Genomic DNA, 20,955 nt, shown 5'->3' on the forward strand with positions numbered 1-20,955 from the left:
CATGTTTTAAGTGGTACAATATTTATTTGTCAAATCTACTGCAACATTTCAGCGTTTTAGTGTAACCTGCCAGATTAGCCACTGAAGAATTCAACTCTAGTCTTTAGCCAGTAGAAGTAATGCAACAAATTGTGGGTAAAGAGGCTTCTGTTTGAGGCCTATATGCAGATCAATCTTTGTGATATACTGTCACAATTAACCTCACATAGCCTTCCCAAATGAAAATTTAAGGTATCTTTTCACTCAAACATATTTGTTTTTTTTTATTTTATTTATATTTAACTTTGAAGAGTATGCATTATAAAGAAATAGAATTTCTAATATATTAATATAAGTTTGCAATAGGGAAATACGCTTTGAACAGTTTGCCTTAGAATTCTAGAACAATCAGGGGGGAATAAATATACTAATCTTGGAATGCATATTTTTGTTGCAGTGCCTGAGACAGCAGTTATTACCGCAAAGAAAGTGGTGTGACTTTGAAATGAGTTCTTTTATTAAAATGCTACTTTATTTGCATTAACTCATTACATTTTTCTACTATAACATGCAGCATAAGAATCTTGCATGATAATAAGTATGCAGTTAAAACTGCAATAGATCTAATGATCAACTTGAAATATATGCACATGCCTCTTATCCTCTCATCTTTGATCAATATTCTTTTCTCTGGATTAGTATTAAGCAAATAAATTACATTAAAAGACATCCACACAGAATTTCAAAAAAAAAAAAAAACACCTCAGTTTATTCTACTACTTCCAGGTAAGGTATCCTGCTTTTCCAGGATCTCTGGCTCGGTTTCCCTTACATCCAACAGGCTGTCCAGAGCGACTTCGCAAATCTCGATCTGGCATTTCACTTTGGGCCACCTCTTCGTCATATCTAAGGGAAGAGAGATAAACATCAATGGCTGGTTTGGCTCAAAAGGGTGAATTTTTTCTTGAGTGGAATTGCAACAGTTTCCAGGTGAAGAAACTATAGACATGAGTGCTCTACCATTTAAAAGAAAACTCCTCAATACAGAACCCTGGATGAGGAAAACAGTTAATTGTGGCTGAGGAATTCTGGGAGTTGAAGTCCACAAGTCATAAAAGGGTCAAGTTTGAAGACCCCTGCTTTAAAGTGTATCCACTTGAGGATATTTTTAAAAAAACCAAATTACTGCTCTTTCCTGTCCATAATTAATCCACATGATACAATCAATAAACTCTAACTTTGGGGAAAACACTGGCTCCTGTTCACAAAGTTAAGTGATAAATCTATATGCATGCCTGTGACTCTTAGTACACAGCTAGACCTGGACTTAACAACTATTTGATTAGTGACCATTCCAAGTTAAAACAGCACTGGAAAAAGTGTCTTATGACCATTTGTCATGCTTACAATCACTGCAGCATCCCCCATGGTCATGTGGTCAAAATTTGGGTGGTTGGAACTGGCCTATATTTATGACAGTTGCATTCTCCTGGGATCATGCACCAGCTGGCTTCCAACAAGCAGAGCAATGACGGAAACCAAATTCACTTAACAACTGAACTGATTCCTTAATAACTGTGGGAAAAGGTTGTAAAATGAGACACAATTCGCTTAACAACCACCTTGCTTAGCAACAAAAAATGGTTCTGGTCATAAGTCGAGGACTAACTGTACACACAAATACACATCCAAACAAAATTATTTCCTTTCTTAAATTAGTGCCTTGGCCCTGGTGAACAAAATACTGTTCTCTGAATCTAGGCACTTGTGATATCACTTCCATCATTAAAAATGAAGAATCTGATGGTATTTCCCATCACTATTTTTCCTCCAATAAAATGGATTCAGTGTGCATTCTAATAGCAAGGCAGTAATGGTTAATACATCATGACCTGATGTCTTGACTTAACAATTAATGTGGATTCATTGTGAAACCTTCATAGAGTAAGATCTTGGCCAAGTAGAACTCTAGCAAATCCATTTGTATATCTATTAAACACTTACAAAATTTCATAATTCCCAAGAGCTTCTTTGGGGGGCGGTTTATTCCATTTACAATCAGGAATTTCTCCATTGGGTACAGCAATATTCAGTGTGTCATTTATCAGATTGTATTTGAGTATACGGTCATTTGCAGTACTGGAAGTAAGAGATGGAGAAGCATTAACCTATGGAAAATACAGGAAAGAGAAAACAGGTAATTTATGGTTATCATTTGCTCAATAAATAACAGCTTATGAAATTAGAATAGAGTAGAGGAGAATGGAATGGAATGGAATAGAGTAGTAGAGTAAAGAAGAGTAGAGTAGAAAACTTTATTGTCACTTTAAATGTACACTAAAATGCATACATTAAAAATGAAATTTTACTGCAAACAAATTCGCATCAAAATTTCTACATCAGATAACAAGTAATCTGGTAACACTTTTTTCTGATTAACAGTTCTGCAGGTTACCTAATCTACTACTTTCTAATAAAACCTGTTTGTTGGAAAAAGTCCTACCAGGTGTCTTCTGCACTAATATGCTCTCTTCCTACTAAGTATACACTTATAAAGTTTTGTTCCTTAAGGATATTATCTATTATATTTCTTTGGACCATTACATTTAAAGAGAAATTGTTGCAATAGGAAAGGAAATTAAGTTATTTATATATTTTATATAGTGAAAAATTACATACATTGTTATACATTAAAAATGTAAGACAAAGCTTTGTTCTATGGAAAGTGTCTCAGTTGCACAATTTACAATACCTTTTTAAAACTTTCTGTTCAATGTTCAACGTAACATGGACCAGTGCAGGAAACCAGGATTAAATGATGTGTGTGATAACTCATGTCACAAACTTCATCATTATGTATTTACAGGTAATCCTCAATTTACGACTGATTGCTTAACAATCACATGATGGCATTTTGGGTACTTGGCATATGGCCTGCATTTATGGCCAATTGCAGTGTCCCAACAGTTATGTGGTGTTTACTTCTGGTTTCCAATAAAAAGTGCCCATTGCAGACAGTGGATTCACTTAATGACTGCCGCATTTGCTTTACAACTGGCACAATTGTTTGCTTAATGAGTGACCCCAAAAGGTCAAAGTTGGGCATTATAGGAGAAAGATTGCCCAAGCCTACTTGTCCATCTGACCGGCATGATTCAAGATTATAATTCTGGGCTCAATCACATTTGTAATTTGCAGATTATCTGTATGTTCCAACTTCTGATGCAAGAATGTAAATTGAGACTTAGTATATGATCATTCTTTTCAAGTGCCTGAAATCACAAGAATGCCACAAGAACGTTATCTGTTCTCCTATTTAAAGGAAAGCAATTATAGTAAGGTGGCTGGATGGAATCACTGAAGCAATAGGTGTGAGCTTAAATGGTAGGGGACAGAAGATGGTAGGGGACAGGAAGACCTGGAGGAATGTCCATGGGGTCACAATGGGTCGGATACAACTTCACAATTAACAACAACAATTATAGTAAGAGCACTTGGAGAAAGAACTCTGTTACCTATTAATTTAGATTTCTACACTGAGCTTGGTATTTGGAATAAATAGCCTCTTCCTACCTTTGGATTCTAAGTGTGCAGAGTTCCATCAGTAGTAATTCAGTGATTTAACATCTTCCTTACTGAATTAATAAGGGCAATTACATCATGCATTTAGAAAAGATTCTGTGTTAATTAAGAAAACCTTAAAAAGCAAGAGTAGAAATTGCTTGGGTAGTTATTTTTATGTTCTGGGAGTGTTTCTCAAACAAGTAGAAAAATGTTGGGATTTCCTTTACAGATTTTCTTTTTGGGTTGATTTGTTTGATTGATTTTGCTTTCTATGCCTTTCTAAACTATCTTTCATCAATTAAAAAAAAAATCTTTTTCTACAGTTCTGAAAAACAGCACCGCAAAGACAACACAAGTTTAATTACCTCAATAAGCCATGGCTTAAGCTTGTCATCGATAATGATGTCATATCCATAGCATTCAAAGCAATGTTTATCATTGTTCATCACAGGCTATAAGAGATGAAAGTAAACATGAGAAGAGGGATGTGCAATCAGATTATCTTCGTAGTGTATTGAAGAAGACTATTTAAATAATGTGCACAAGACATTTCAAATATAACCTGAATGTTTACAAAGAAGTTGTGCAAGCTTACCAATAATACTATAGATAAGAATATAAATCCTCAAATATAAAGAGGAAGAATATAAAGTCAAACAAAAGATTCACAATTTATTTGTCTGAAACTGTAAATAAAAAGGCCTACAATTCCAGAAGGCAAACTGTTCTACTGCTTAATATTTTTACAGTCATAAAATCCCTCTTTTTTTTTTTTTTGCTCTTACTCTTGAGAGAATGTCTTATCTTTTCCTTATTTAAAAATTCTCAGGAAGGCTACCAAGTTTTTATGTAACATTTTTATTTTGAAGGCTAATATACTTGTCACTCTTAATAGAGTTAAGTATACTGGTAACTTTCTCCCATAATCTAATAATAAGATGGCTTAGATTCAATAAATCATTCACTGAGCTATTTTTCTTAGAATCTGTATTTGTAGCTGTACATTCTTTTGTAAGGTTGCTAAATTTCATATTTATCTTGATTTTACTTTTGTTTAAAGATCAGTGGAATGCATACCATAAAAATATTGTCCTATATGTACGTATCTGAATATATTTGTGCATGTATAAATGTACACAATATCTCCACTACCTAATTTATGAATTTTCCATTCTTTTTTTTAAGGGCAGTGACGAGTATATGTAAGGGAGGAGAAGGAGGAAATACTTTTCGTTCAATCTTTACTGGTTTTAAGTATTTATTGTACTTTTATATTACACAGCTTCCCTTATGTTTGACATTCCACATTCCAGAATAGCAGAATATGTAAAATAATGGATCACAAAGTATGAGGAATAAAAAATACGTCAAACATTTACTATGATACTTGTTCACATTTCAGTAACAAATGTAACTAACCATTGAAAAGAATCTAAACGGTCTTTTGTATTTCTTAACGTTTCTTTATCGTAAACTTGTTTTTCTACTCACTGCAACTGCTTTCAATGATTGTACAATTATCCAGTGTATTTCATCAAACAGCTTGTTTGTGACATCTTTCCCTCGAGTGCTTTCCAGATACAAACGCAGATTATTGACCGTCCATTTGCCACCATGAATGTGGTTGTAATCATCCTACAAAGGTACATCAAATTATCATTTTTACTTTCAAAAGACTTTTCAGAACCAGACGTCTTCTTTAAATCTGATAATTTGGATTATGCACCCAAACAATCAACAAAAATGTACAGACTTTAAGTAGGCTTTAATGCATTTTTATTCTGTCAGGACACATCCTATAGCCTTTTAATATTAATTTAAGGACAAGATAAATTCCTAAGCTAATAAACAGAATAATTAACAGAAGATTTCAATCTAGGTGTGTTAAAATGTTTATGTTCTAGGTAGGAGAGCAAAGGGCTACGTCAACTGTTCATTGGCTACTGGTTTCAAGTGATAGATTTAATGCTTTATGTTCTAGAATATTGTTTTATGGTTTTTGTATTCTTGTGAGTGGCCTAAAGTCCCAGGAGACAGCTGCATATAAATTATTACAAATAAATAAGAATAGAATAGAATAGAATAGAATAGAATAGAATAGAATAGAACAGAACAGAATAGAATAGTATCCTTTATTGGTCAAATATGATTGGACACACAAGGAATTTATTTCCAGGGCCTCAAAATTTTGCTGCCAATAGCAGCCTTGGTGAAATGATCTCTAGTAGTTTTGATGATTCTCAATATTTTCTGTGACTCACTGCGAATTACATACACAAGAGATGAGACTCTGAATAAATAAACATATTTAGAAATATAACTGAACAACTTTATTTTTGTTACACATTTTAATGAATTCCAAATAATTTAGATCTATGTTATAAAAGGAACTTACCCCATGTTTCTGAATGGCAACATTTGTAAGATGGACAAACATGTTATCCAATTCACTTGTACTTGGAGTATATTTTACTGTGCAAAATCGGCAAAACCCAAGTTTATACCTTAAATATAAAGAAAAGATCTTATCTTATAATTTAAATGTTCGTAAAGAGACAGCTTCTTTGACAGTAGTTACTTTGATCTTTCCTTTTTTATTTATTACAATTTTATAACATGTTTTATTTCACGTAAACAGATTTTCTATGCAAAGGGTTGGTTACTTTTGTCCTGTCCAATCAACTTTTCTACATTGATCTCTTTCTGAATACCCTGTTACTATTTTAATCCTTATTCTATTGTTTCCTATTGTTTTGTGTTTTAATTTATAAACTGCCTGACAGATTATTTATTATTATTTAAGAGTCCAATTCCAATTCAATCAATAAGTAGCAAACCAAATATGGTTCAATACGTACAATGGAAATCTGGTGGGATTTGTTAGAATTTAAATAGAAAAAGAACATAGAAATGAACACTGAAAATTAAAAGCCTTTGATTTTCCCCACCACCATCACTCCCCTTTCAGCAGCCACTATTCCCTGAATAAACATACACTCCACACCTACGAAGGATCTTCCTTCCTGAATTTCACACATCCTCAGGTCTATATCTTATATACATCTAAACGTACACCTCACAATCAAAGCCTAGGGCAGAGGTAGGCAACCTCGGCTCTTTTATGATTCACGGACTTCAACTCCCAGAATTCCTGAGTCAGCATAGCTGGGAGTTGAAGTCCATGAGTCATAAAAGAGCCGAGGTTGCCTAACCCTGGCGTAGGGAAACCTCAATCTGCATAGCCAAACATCAAAGCCCACTTGTCATAATATATACCTCTAGTACTGGCGATACATCCCTAACATTGCAGGCTACCTTCAACCCCTGTATGTGGTTGGATGAATAAACTACTCCTAACAGCTGCCACTTGTGCTTATTCGTAACCCAGCTCAGGAAACGGACCACAAAAATTCTTCTAACACATTCAACAAGGAGACAATAGAAAGAGAAGAATTGTACTGTTTTATGCACCCATTGCTGCCCCAAAATTCAGATGATGATCTGGTAGACAGGATCTAGTTTAAAATAACTGGAGGAACAAGTATACCAACACTGCTATTTCTCTCTAGCATTATATCAGCCAGGGAGACGAGATGGGTGAACACACTTGATCTTTCAAAGAGGTATGAAATGCAACAGAGGATGGTATTGGACCCGAGGAAATACAGGAAAGAATGGGTCCTATAGTGGTCATTCCATGGGATAAGAGAACTGACACTAGAACTTCTCCTCTCCTTGCTCCTTGCCAACAAAAGTCATAATGAGGGAAGACAAATCCTTCTTCTTTCTTATCAGAGGCAGAGGCAACAGTGGAGAGAAGCAGCAGAAAATGACTCCTTTGGTATCATTTTTCCCAGGAGACCAGATCCTGGAATGAAGAAATTGTTCTCCACCCTGCCTCTCTCTTCCCCATGATTCCTGCGCTAATAAAACTTCTAATTCATTGCCGGGGCAGATTAGGCATTGGAAGTGTGATTCCCAAACTGAATGATGGTATTGAGCACTGCCATGTGAAAGAATCCTGAACCAGCTGTTTCCTGTGGCTGCATTTTTTTTAAATGTAATTTTAAAATTATAGTTTCAAAATAAGACAAGTAATAATTTTACTTTATTGTGCATTGGTCAAACCCTGTCATCAGTATCTTTGAGATACTACATTGCTGGAAATGATTAGATTAGAAAAGAAATCGAAGTAGGTTTTAAAGGAAAGGGTTAAAGGGGATAAGATAGTGCTCTTCAAATAGCAGATACAATGCTGCCCGGAAAGTCAAGATTGTTCTCCATTGCTCCAGAATGCTGAATATGGAGTATCCGACTTTAATAACAATATAGGAAGATTCAATGTTATAGTTGAATATTGGGGGGGGGGGGAAATCTTCTAAACTGGAGCAGCAGATGATCACTGTAACCTGAAACGTGATGGATCTCTTTATTAGCATGTTTTAAGCATAATCTATAATCTAAACAGATATCTGGGAAAATCATGGTCATGGTTTTCCCAGTTGCAATGTATGGCTGTGAAAGTTGGACCATAAGAAAGGCTGAACGCAAAAGAATTGAGGCCTTTGAACTATGGTGCTGGAGAAGACTCCTGCGAGTCCCCTGGACTGCAAGGCAATCAAACCGGTCAGTCCTAGAGGAGATCAACCCTGACTGCTCCTTAGAAGGCCAGATCCTGAAGTTGAAACTCTACTTTGGCCACCTAATGAGAAGGAAGGACTCACTGGAGAAGAGCCTAAGGCTGGGAAAGATGGAGGGCAATAGAAGAAGGGGACGACAGAGAATGAGGTGGCTGGATGGAGTCACTGAAGCAGTAGGCGTGAGCTTAAATAGACTCCAGAACATGGTAGAGGACAGGAAGGCCTGGAGGAACGTTGTCCATGGGGTCCCGATGGGCTGGACACGACTTCACAATTAACAACAACAAACAGGTATCTTTCCTGAATGGCTAGATTCTTTTAATACTAGTCTTGCTGGTCTACATGTCTGTTTTCAACTCTACAATTCCCACCCACCCCCACCTCCCGGCAGCAAATAGAACAAAATAGAACAAAAACTGAACTTACATATAACACCTCAAAGGACGGTAAGTAGATACTAATACATATAAGCGTAGATCAAATTTCTTCCCACCAATCAAAAGTGGATTACTGATATACAGGGAAATCACATACGCTTCTTTGGAGGACTGAGATACAAACCTAAAGATATTTATATTTCATTATTTAAATTTATTAAATTAGTTTTTGTCTTTTAAAAGTAATAAAGACAAAGCCATATACATCAATATGAAGTTTTCTTCTTCTGCCAGAGCCATGATATTTTTCAAACTCGGGCAAAATCGAATTTAAGCATCTATATCAGTGTTTCTCAACCTTGACAATTTTAAGGCATGTGGACTTTAACTCCCAGAATTCCACAGCCAGCAATGCTGGCTGTGGAATTCTGGGAGTTGAAGTCCACATGCCTTAAAATTGTCAAGGTTGAGAAACACTGATCTATATGTAAATCTTACTGCTAGCTTGCTGACTTACTGCGTTGTAAAATGCTTCCTTCTTTCTCAAGGGAGAATGGAAATGCAGCACACAGGCAACATGGGGAATGAATTATCTTTTCATCCATCACCATCTCCCGTCCAATCTCACTAAAAAGAAACGAAATGGGAGCCTCTTCCTTTTGGGAAAGAAAAGGATGCCAAAGTAACTGATGTCTTTCAATTACTGAATCTTTACATGTTGGATATTTAAAGGCAGTTTTGTTATGTTTTCTCTCTTTCTTATCATAAAATTTAGATTTGCTTAATCGGTTGTGAGTTTGGACTGTCTCCCATGGAAAGACTGAAATTCTCTAGCCATCTGTCTCTAAACCAGTGTTTCTCAACCTCGACAATTTTAAGGCACGTGGACTTCAACTCCCAGAATTCCACAGCCAGCATTGCTGGGAGTTGAAGTCCACGTGCCTTAAAATTGTCAAGGTTGAGAAACACTGCTCTAAACTATATTTCCAGGAGATTGCATTACAGAAAGTATGATTTCTCTTCTCTTCATTTTCACCTTTTAATTAACAGAAAGGCAAGACATGCATGCCCTGTTTCTTTCATGTACTGGGATATGGGGTAGAAAGCCAGGTAACGTGTCCCTGGGACTAACAGGCTCCTATCCCAAAATAGGAGGCAGGGCCAGGGTGTGAAAACCCAGAGGGCTTTGGGAAACTAGATTTGAGACATCCAGTATTCTACCTTTCTGCTCTGATTGTGCATTACAAATTTCAATCATTGTATTTGTTGTGGCCACGAAACTTCATAAACGTATCCTAAATAGCAAGCAGTTTCAAGTGCCATGAATACAGATAACTGCCCTTCAAGCAGGAGAGTATTTATCGGCATCTGGCAAAAGGAGATTCAGGAAATAATTTTTCCCATTTGTTTTAATTTGATGTTTCCTATGCAAATTTCCTATTTCCTTTGCAGAAAGTCTTTCTTTTTTAAAATCAAGTCCTTGTGTCAAACTAATTAAATTAAGACGAACTTAGTGACGCAACTTTAGTGTAAAGCGTAACTTAGGCTTAACGTATAGAAGTGTCTGCAAAATTTTACCATAAAACTTAAATCAGGTTTTTGAAGAAGTTATAAATTACTTTCTGATGAAGGCTAAATCTGGAATAGCACATATTTAATTTAAAATGTAATTTAACCATTGCAGCAGGCAGTGGTCCCATTGTTTTAAGATTGCTATTATTTTGCCAGTGCCAAAAAAAGTCTTCAATCAGGGGTCTTAATGATTATCATCTCTGTTCACTTACGTCCATCATTATGAAATGTTTTGAAAGGCTGATAAAGGACTTTATTGTCTCCAGCCTCCCTCCTGCGTTTGACTCACTTCAGTTTGCTTATTATCCAAATCGTTCCACAGAGGATGCTATTTCCTCTGTTCTCCATCTGAGCTTGGCGCACTTAGAGGAAACAAACACTCATGTGCGAATAATGTTTGTTGACTTTAGTTTGGCATTTAATATGATCATTTCTTTAATAGAAAAACTGGGCCTTTTAGGCTTCAATACTCCTTTGTGCAATTGGGTTCTTGATTTTCTCACTGATAGGCCCCAGTATGTGCAAGTTGAGACTAGTATTTCTAACACCATGTTCTTGAGCACAGGTTCTCCTCAGGGCCGTGTCCTAAGTCCACTGTTGTTCATCCTGCTGACCCATGACTGTTGTGGAAGGTTTGTTACCAACCATATTGTGAAATATGCGGATGACAGAACAGTGCGTAGGCCTTATTCAGGATGACAGTGAGGGTGATAACCAGGAAGAAGTAGAGGGTTTGATGAACTGATGTAATCAAAACAGCCTGGTTTTAAATGTAGTGGGGGTGGGGAGAAAAGAGATCGATTTCAGAAAAGGAAGTCACAACCATACACCTCTGCGTTTAACAACTGAACGGTGGATGTGGTTAGTAGTATCAAGTTTCTGAGTATGCAGCTGACGAGCAGGTTAACTTGGTCGCTCAATAGCGAGACACTGGTGAAGCAATCACAGCAGAGCCTGCATTTTCTGCATCGTATGAGAAGAGCAAATCTTCCTTCTTACCACTTTCTATAGAGGGACGATTGTAGAGATTGCCATATTGTATTACTGTGGGGTTTGGAAGTTACTACTGTTTCAGACAGGAAGGCTATGCAGAGAGTGGTAAAGACGGCGGAAAGATTAGTTCACTTCCTTCTATCCAGGACATATAAGCGATGCTTGACCAGGGTCCACAGTATCGTCAGGGACGCTACACATCCTCTCCAGGACCGGTTTTCTTTGTTACCTTCTGGGAGGGGGCTTCGCAGTTTCCAAAGCAGAACAACTAGAATCTGTAATAGCTTTGTACCGTATAGTATCAACCCTGTTAATTCTTTTTTTGCGTGTACGGGTATGGGTATGGGTATATATAAAAAGTGACAATAAAGATTATCTTATCTATCTTATCTATTAGTGCAAAGTGTAAATTTATTTTAAGCTTAACGTATAAAAGTGTCTGCAAAATTTTACCTTAAAACTTAAACCAGCTTTTTAAAGAAGTTATAAATTAGTTTCTGACGAAGACTAAATCTGGAATAGGACATATTTAATCAAATATGGCACACTGAGAGACAATATCAAAGAAAAAGAATTTCTTCCCTAAGAAACTTACGTAGATGTTTTGCTGTCCCGAGACCATTTTTTAATTTGGGAAAGCTTATTGATGAGAAAAATTCCTTTCCCTTGAGCTTTTCCACAAGGTTTCATAATCCATGTACTGGAAGGATTTTTTCGGAATTCTTCAACAAATAAATTATAATCAGCTGGAAGCATAAAGGTGACAGGAACAAAGTCTAAAAGGGACACAAGAGAATTTAAATTAGCATATTAAATCAAATAGCAAATGATAGAGGATAAGCCCTCTCTTCAATTATTACCCATTTCATTCTTTTTAATTTAAGATAGGATGACAGTGAGCATTAGAGCTCTCTTTAACTTTCTATTTTAAAATAAAAATAAACAGAAGTGGAGATAACTCAGTTTAATTCCATTAACAGATAAAATGTATGAGAATCATTCTTTTTTTCATCTTAAAGGCCTCACAAAAATCTATGAATCTAAGAACATGTATAAAATTTTCCATATTTTGTCCTTCACTGATATAGCTATGATGAGGAATTCTAATGAACACTTATTACCTTTCTTTAAAGAATTCAAAGTATAAAAATATTATTCAATCAGATTCTATGATTCCGTGCTAAAAAGGGAACAATCTTAGGAATAGATGGTACCAAATTAGTTGGTTGCCACTGAGTTGGGTGTGATTGAATGAATTTACATAGCCACCCATCTCACTTGCATGTGACTCTTGGCGGCATACAGAGTTAAAATAAAAACTAAAGAATCATCAAAATTTATCTTGTCAAAACAATTTAAAACTATAACAAAAAAACAGAGAAGAGCGCAGCCAGCTTCTATCATTTAATGAGATCCATGCTTCCATGAAGTCCCATAACCTGATGGCAAAACCAAGTGCTTACCCTCTCAGATACTGCAAGGACTTTCCAATAATTTTTTATTCTATCCTTCCTTCCTTCCTTCCTTCCTTCCTTCCTTCCTTCCTTCCTTCCTTCCTTCCTTCCCTCCCTCCCATCCATCCATCCATCCATCCATCCATCCATCCATCCCACATGGAATTTTAAATTCCACTCAATTCAGGGGAGATTTATTGAGGCAATCTTAATGAAATTTAAAGAATTTTAAAATCCCAAATAGACCTTGGGAACATTGTGAGAAATTTGCTAAGGGAGAAAGGAAAAAGCTGCTAGGAGGGATCTTGGAAAAGAGATTGCAAAGATGCAGATAGATGAGATGTTTTGAATACTGCCTGCATCCTGAGTTTGGAGCTTTCCTTGTTTGCGTGGCCCGCTTGCTGGCGTGCTGCGGATCGGTGCCGGTCCACGGACCAGGGGTTGGGGACCCCTGGTTTAGATAGTCATTAGTCTTGAGCAGAGGGAAATGAGTACTATAAACCACATCAAGCAGTGAAAACTGATTTTGAGGGTGCCTTCCAAATGATACTGACCTTCCTGCTCTATATCTTGGTTATACACCCATGTCACCTTCCACACTTTTTCTGTGGCCTTAAGCTGCCCATCAGTTTCTGCCAGTTCCCAGCACCCTATACCCCTGCAACCAATGGAATTCAGCAGATGCAATGCCATCCCTGTCCTTTCTCCCACTAAACCTGTGCTAGTATTTTTCACACATTGCCTCCTTGGTTTTCTATTTCTCCCTTGCTCCTCCTCAGTTGTTTATAAAGTTTCACTGACATGCTGTACACTCCTGTTGCTTCCCACTAACTGCAGCAGTACTTGTCACCCGAGGCCATTTTGTAATTAGGGAGTGGGTGCAATTGCAATTAAGAAAGGCATTTCAAAGGCAGGAGTGGCTGCTGCCAGATTTTTTTAAAAAAAAAAAGTCTGCCCAAATAATATTAATATGAATATGAATATATTTATTCTGTCTGCCAAATGCAGGGAGGTTAGAATCTGATGGCAGATACTGTGATTTCCAAGAATGAGACACCTGATGTGCAAGTTACAATAAAAGCAGGTAGAAACAGCCAGGAAAACAACATGGATGTGTTCATGAAGTCATTACAAGTCAAACTTTTACATCCGCACCAGCAAATTATGGCTAACTTTTGCCCTGAAAATAGGATTACAAATCAGGTTTTGATCATGACTTGCATCCCGATTTCCAGGAAAAGAAAAACTATATCGTGCCCAGAAGGGGCATCATCAGGAACCAAAGCCTTAAGCTGGACTATAAAGGCAGCAATGGAAAACCATTTCTCCTCTGTTGCCAAAAGGTTGCTCCATAAAAGCGTATCCATGAAGTTTAGTAAAACCTGAAGAAAACGTTTAAGCAGGTGTAGAGATGCAGCCTTAGCATACCTGGTATTCAAAGTTAAACACAAATAAATAAATCTAATTGCCTAAATCAACTCACCTAAATAAAGATATTTTCCATTTTCATCCTTCTCCGCAAGAGGGCTGCCTTCTTTTTCCAATTCTTTTCTGTACCTTTTAATATTTTTCACCATTAAGTCCTTCCGGGTCAGCTCATAATGGTTAGGGAAATGATTGACAATCTGGTCATCAGAGAGACGATAACCAGTTTCTACACTGAAAACATTCCGAATGGTTTGTACGCTCATCCTGTAAAGACAAGTATTACTCAGGGTGCTTCCAAACACGGATTCAGATTAGCAACACATTCCGTGTTTTATTACCACTTATTTCATCCTTAAAAAAATTACAACCATAAAAGAAATCTAGTCACAGTGAAAAATTAAACTGCTGTACAGTATCTCTTGACTCATATGCAAGTACTGTTAAGTCAAGAAACATCTTTGATCATTATGACACGACTAAATCTGCAGTTGAAATAAAAGTCTTTTGCTCATGGGTTCAATATGTTTAGCAAAAGAAACTGAAAAACTAAAAATGACCACACCTGATTTTACCATCTTTTTTGCAGTGGCTTTTAAGTGAACACCATAGTCGCAAAGGTAATGCCATGATAGTTAAGTAAATCCTTTGTCCACAACGGCCGTTTTTTGCTGGAAACCAGAAGTAAACATCAGTTTCTGGCAAAAAAATTATAAATCACACTACAAACAGTTGCTAAACACCCATAAAGTGACTACAGGTGGCGCAGCAGTTAGAGTGCAGTACTGCAGGCCACTTTAGCTGACTGTGTTCAGCAGGTCAGCGGTTCAAATCTCATCGGCTCAAGGTTGACTCAGCCTTCCATCCTTCTGGGGTAGGTAAAATGAGGACCCAGATTGTTGAGGGCAATGTAAATATATATATACATTGCTTACTGGTGTACACCGCTTAGAGAGTGCTTGCACTTAAAGCGGTATATAAGTCTTATAAATAAATAAATAAATGACCACATAGGAGCCCCAGCTATTGGAAATTTCAATCAAACTCATAAGTAGTCCTGGAGAAGAGATCCATCATGACTTCAAACAGTTGCTAAGCGACTAGTCATAAGTCAAGGATTATCTGCATTAAACAATCACCTTTAAGAATTGTGTATGTAATACTCCATAATATGTAAAAAATGTTGCTTACCAGTAGAAGTTCCAGTCTTCATTTTCAGACACTGGGATCCATCCTCGCTTTTCAAAATTGTTTATTAATACAGATTTCTCGATGTCAGTCACCCACTTTACTTTTCCTGCCATTATCCTTAAAAAAAAAGCAATTTTTTTTAAAAACTCATTTTTAAACGTATAATTTGTAATATTTATTCATTTGAATTTTTTACTTGATACAATTGAAAAGACTGTGAAGCAAATAGAAATTTGATTATGACATGTGATTATGTGATCTTGCAAAGATCATATAAAATTAGTTATATGTATTTGTATCTATATTTTGCAACTTTATTAATATTGTATACTTATATAATTATGCAATTATAAATTTTATACACACAATAAACACACACATTTATACCAATTTCTGTAATTTAACTATGACATATAAACAATTATAAATTTTATACACACAATACACACACATTCATACCAATTTCTGTAATCTTAGTATGACTTATAGTAGATATATACTGTATATAAAGAGCCCTTGCTTACCAATCATTCATTCAATGATGTTCAAATTTACGTTGCTGCTGAAAAAGGACATTTACAATTGATTCTTAAAGTTGCAAGTGATGCAGCATCCCTGCAGTTCTTTCATCATGATTCAGGCATGTCGCAGTCTGCACACATTTATGACAGTAACAGTATCCTGCAGTCTCGTGATCATCATTTACAACCTTCACAGCCAACTTCCAATGAGCAAAGTCAAGGGGGAAGCCAGCAAAAAGTTGCAGTCACATGACATCATTTTAACAATGGTGGGAGAACTTAATAACTGTGTGGGAACTGACGAACTGATATTGTAAGTCGGGTGCAATCACATGATATTTATCGTCACATCGCTTAGTGATGGAGTCGCCGGTCTCAATTGAGGTCAGGAAGTTCTTACTAGAACTTTATATGGGCTTGATCAGTCACTGTAATTGATGCCAGGTGTGTAGTGTAGTGACTACTATTAAACATCAGTTTGAATATGACTGCTTAATTCTGAACAAAGCCACATCCCTACTTATAAGAGCATGTGCACACTTATGCAACCATATTGTTGTTATTTTCCCCCTTAAAAGATTTGTTTGTTTTTCAGTTGAATTACACAGCTCATATCTTATGTTAAAAGTAGCAAAAATTCTGAAGTGGTTTATCTTAGTCTGATTTTTTTTTACCTCTCAAAACCTGGCATTTTAATAGGGAGGTGAGATTTTCTATATCCAGTGTATATGTAAATGTAGTTCTATATAAGCAAATATATGCATAAAAATCAAAACTTTGTCCAAAGTATTTAGAAAGCTTTAGAACAATTAAGAGACACATGCTTTTGAAGGGTCGTTGATATTATTACTATAATTACAGTATTATAAACTTTTTGAAAATCATAAAGATTCAGAGACATCCCATTTCCACAAGAAGCATTTAGCAAGAGAATAAAAACAGAGGCAACTAGAATAGCGGTTCTCAACCTGTGGGTCGCGACCCCATTTGGGGTCGAACGACCATTTCACGGGGGTCGCCAAACAAGGCTGTCCGCCATTTTTTCCCCCTTTTCTTTAGCTGTGCTACTCCCTCTTATTCTATTGGCTTTTGAAAGCCAATAGAATAGACTCTCTTGAATAGACTCTCTCTTTCAAAAGCCAATAGGAATTGTCTAGGCTGTCTCTGCCCTGCTGAGCCCACCAAAAGCCCCAGTCTGCAAACGGTGCTGCAAGGCAAACTTTCTGGAAAGCTTCCCTCCCTGCTGAGCAACTACTAAAAGTAAGTAAAAGAGGGCCAGGGGTGGGAGGTGGGAGGCCGGCGAGCGCAGGGAGGGTTGCTGGCACCCGTGGGGCCCGGTGGGTGCCTTACCTGCCTTGGGCTGGGCCAGCTGGTGGCCCAGCCAGTGGTCGGCCTGCGCCGTCTCTGCCGCTTGCCAGCTACGCCTCGGCCAGCGCAGGAGGCGGTACCACACATGCGCGGCGCTCCTGGGCAGGGAAATACAGGTAGTCCTCGACTTACGACCGGTTGCGGGGTCGTGGCATTAGGAAGGTTGAGAACCACTGAACTAGAAAGTTGGAAATCATTGTTGCCTATGGAGCCCTCTCAATTCCCCCCCCCCTAATTGACTACAATGCTCACCTGGATAAACCCCACTTGGAAAAAGTGAATGGGGCAAAAAGACTTTCAAAGTGTTGCAGAGCTCCTGGTGTATGGAGGAATTACACAGGTCTGGAAAAGAGCTGATGTGGTTCCACTCTTCAAAAAGGAAAAAATGGATCAAGGAAACTATATACCAATCAGGCTAACATCAATACCTGGGAAAATCCTGGAACAAATAATCAAGCAACAGATCTGCAAAAACTTAGAAACAAGTAAGCTATTACTAGAAGCCAACATGAGTTTGTGAAAAACAGATCATGCCAGACAAACCTTGCAGCCTTCTTTGACAAAGTGAGTAAATTAGTGAATCAGGGAAACACTGTAGACACAGTTTACTTAGACTTCAGTAAGACATTTGACAAAGTAGATCACAGCATAAGTCTTGGTAAGACAGAACAATGTGGGGTAGACACTGATGGATCTGCAGTTGGCTGACCAGCCATACTTACTGTGTAGTCTTCAATGGAACTACATCTATATGGGGGGAAGTATGCAGTGAGGTACCTCAAGGTTGTCTTGGGCCCAGTATTCTTCAACATTTTCATAAATGATCTAGATGAAGAGATAAAAGGGGAACTCATCAGATTTGCAGATGACCCCAAGCTGGGGGGATTGCTAACACTTTGGAAGAGAGACTCAAGATTCAGAAGGATCTTGACAGATTCGAACACTGGGCCCTATCCAACAAAATGCAATTCAATGGTGGGGAAAGTAACGTCCTGCAGTTAGGCAGAAAAACCAAATACAGATATAGAATAAGTGGTACCTGGCTTAATAGTAGTAATTGTGAGAGTGATCTAGGTGTCCTAGTAGATTGCCACTTAAGTATGAGCCAGCCATGTGCTGAAGGTGCCAAAAAGTCTATGTAATCCTAGGCTGCATCAACAGAAGGATAGCAGCAAGAGCATGAGAAATGATAGTGCCCCTTTATACAGGTAGTCCTCAACTTAGGACCATGTTGCTAAGTGAGAAATTAAGTAAGTTTTGCCCCATTTTACTACTTTTCTTCCCACATTTGTTAAGTGAGTCACTACAGGTATTAAATTAGTAACCTGGTTGTTAAGTGAATCTGGTTTCCCCATTGACTTTGCTTTTCAGAAGGTTGCAAAAGGTGATCACATGACCCCAGGACACTGCAACTGTCATAAATGTGAGTCAGTTGTCAAGCATCCGAAAGTAAATCACATAACCATGAGGATGCTGCAACGGTCATTAAGTGCGAAAAATGCTCATAAGTTACTTTTTTTCAGTGCCGCTGTAATTTCAAACAGTCACTAAGCGAAATGTTATAAGTTGAGGACTACCTGTAATGCATTAGTGAGACCACAATTGAATACTGCACCACGTTCTGGTCACTATGATACAAAAAAGATGCTGAGACCCTACAAAGAGTGCAAAGAAGAGCAACAAAGATGATAAGGGGTTTGGAGGCTAAATCATAAAATAAACAGTTGAAGGAACTAAGTATGAAGGGGACTACAATGGGTGACATGATGGCTGTCTTCCGGTACTTGGGGGGTCCCAGAGGAAAGAGGAGGTCGACTTATCCTCCAAAGCACCTGAGAGCAGGACAAGAAGTAACAGGTAGAAGATTGCTAAAGACAAATCCAACCTAGAATTAAGGAGAAATTTTCTGTCAGTGAGAACAATTAATCAGTGGAACTGCTGTCCACCAGAAGTTGTGATACTCAAACACTAGATGTTTTAAAGAAGAGACTGGACAGCCATTTGTCTGGAATGGAATAGGAGCTCCTGTTTGAGCAAGGGATTGTCCTAGGAGACCTGCGAAGTCCCTTCCCTTCCCACCTTGTGCAGAGAAGAGCAACAAAGATGATCAGGGGACTAGAGCCTAAAACATATAAAGAACAGTTGCTGAAATTGGGTATGTGTAGTCTAGTGAAAAGAAGGACTAGGGATGACATGAGGGCAGAGTTCCAATATCTCAGGGGCTGCCACGAAGAAGAGGGAGTCAAGCTATTTTCCAAAGCACCTGAAGGCAGGACAAGAAGCAACGGATGGAAACCAATCAAGGAGGGAAGCAACCTAGAACTAAGAAGAAATTTCCTGACAGAACAATTAATCAGTGGAACAACTTGCCACCAGAAGTTTGAATGCTGCAACACTGGAAATTTTTAAGTTTTTAAGAAGACACTGGACAACCAATTGTCTGAAATGATATAGGGCAGTGGCCTCCAACCTTTTGGCCACCAGGGACCAGTTCTGTGCAGACAGATTTTTCCATGGACTGGAGGGGGGCATGATTTCATGTGCTGCCTGCATCCCACGGATGGGGATTCACTTGTTCGTATGGATCAGTTTCTGGCATGCCGGGGACCGGTACCAGATTGCAGACCGGGGGTTGGGGACCCCTGGTATAGGGCTTCCTGTCTGAGCACAAAGTAGGACTAGAGGACCTCCAAGGTCCCTTCCAACTCTGTCATTGTTCTATATCAATGGTTCTCAACCTGTGGGTCGGGACCCCATTTGGGGTCAAATGACCATTTCACGGGGGTCGCCAAACAATTACCGCCATTTTTTTCCCCCTTTTCCTTAGCTGTGCTACTCCCTTTTATTCTATTGGCTTTTGAAAGCCAATAGAATAGACTCTCTTGAATAGAGTCTAATTCTATTGGCTTTCAAAAGCCAATAGGAATTGTCCAGGCTGTCTCTGCCCTGCTGAGCCCGCCAAAAGTCCCATTCTGCAAACGGTGCTGCACCAGTTGAGTAGTCCTCGACTTACGACCGGTTGAGTAGTCCTCGACTTATGACCGGTTGGGGGGTCGCGGCATTAAAAAGGTTGAGAACCACTGTTCTATATTATTACTCTCTGGGCAAGACAGAAGAGAATTAACTGCTGGGACCTCTTCTAAATCACCCCAGGGCTTTCGACAGACAGCAGAGCGGCCCTTCCTCAGGGGGATCCCAATCACGACTAACCTTGGAGCACCGTTTCTCAAGCTAGGCTGGCTGGGGAATTCTGGAAGTTGGTCCATTTCACCTTACAGCCGCTGAGCTTGAGAAACACCGCCTCGTGGACGGAAAGGCAAGAGCAAGGACAAAAGAAACAAAAATGTAAAATAAATAAATAAAGTATAGTTTTACGAAAGGATTTGCTTTTATTGTAATAAACGAAGCCCGGTTACATTATGACTTTCGTCGCGTTGAGGTAAAACAGGGAAATCCTCCCATCCGCGCTCCAAGCCGGCCTCCTCCCCTAAGACGACCTCGGGAAATGGGCTCGTGCTCACCGTCCCCAACGGAGAAGCCACGCCGCCCTCCGTCTCCTCGCGGTTTCGGCTCCTCCTGGGTCCGGCAGCGCTTCCGGAACGTTACCGGACAACCGGGACGCCGCGCGCGTCTTCCGGCTTTGGGAGCGCCCCCTGCCGGGCCGAGCGAAAAGAGGCAGGAAGCGGCCCCGTCTGGGAGTCGCCGCTTTTTCGTTTGATGGAGGTGGTTAAATACAGAGGTCTCTCTCCAAACTTGGTAACTTGTGGACTTCAACTCCCAGAATTCCTCAGTCAGAAAGCCAAGAAAGCCACACAGCTTTCTGGGGACTGGATCTCCTTCAGCAGGAAAGATTTAAGAAGACGTTAGCGAC

At 38.5% G+C, this 20,955-nt stretch overlaps 1 protein-coding gene across 13 annotated transcripts; it reads right to left on the reverse strand.

Moving 5' to 3' along the window:
• TTLL1 (tubulin tyrosine ligase like 1) lies at positions 1-20,715 on the reverse strand. Of its 13 annotated transcripts, none has more exons than XM_039341313.1 (13): positions 20,606-20,715; positions 17,807-17,909; positions 17,337-17,453; positions 15,720-15,757; positions 15,196-15,312; positions 14,063-14,271; positions 11,721-11,901; positions 8,610-8,744; positions 5,939-6,047; positions 5,035-5,178; positions 3,909-3,995; positions 1,984-2,147; positions 1-885 (listed from the first exon to the last, which is right to left on the reverse strand). In XM_039341313.1, the coding sequence occupies exons 4-13, from the start codon at positions 15,728-15,730 to the stop codon at positions 756-758; spliced, it is 1,287 nt and encodes a 428-aa protein (XP_039197247.1). In that variant the 5' UTR covers positions 15,731-15,757; positions 17,337-17,453; positions 17,807-17,909; positions 20,606-20,715; the 3' UTR covers positions 1-755. The 13 variants fall into 13 exon arrangements, with proteins under 13 accessions (XP_039197247.1, XP_039197248.1, XP_039197250.1 ...); XM_039341314.1 differs by having other exon boundaries at positions 17,337-17,523; XM_039341316.1 differs by having other exon boundaries at positions 15,720-15,754; positions 20,501-20,691.
• Positions 20,716-20,955: the final 240 nt, after the last annotated feature.

The sequence above is a fragment of the Crotalus tigris genome, unplaced genomic scaffold, assembly GCF_016545835.1.
Source record: "Crotalus tigris isolate CLP2741 ecotype Arizona unplaced genomic scaffold, ASM1654583v1 scf7180000017764.6130737, whole genome shotgun sequence".
In the NCBI taxonomy this organism is placed as follows: Eukaryota; Metazoa; Chordata; class Lepidosauria; order Squamata; family Viperidae; genus Crotalus; species Crotalus tigris.

Coding starts and splice junctions, on each gene's coding strand:
- TTLL1 (XM_039341313.1), bottom strand. Junction 14,272..15,195: donor GAAGACTGGAACTTCTACTG/GTAAGCAACATT, acceptor TTGTCTTTACAG/GATGAGCGTACAAACCATTC. Junction 6,048..8,609: donor CGTCCTTTGAGGTGTTATAT/GTAAGTTCAGTT, acceptor TTTATATTTAAG/GTATAAACTTGGGTTTTGCC.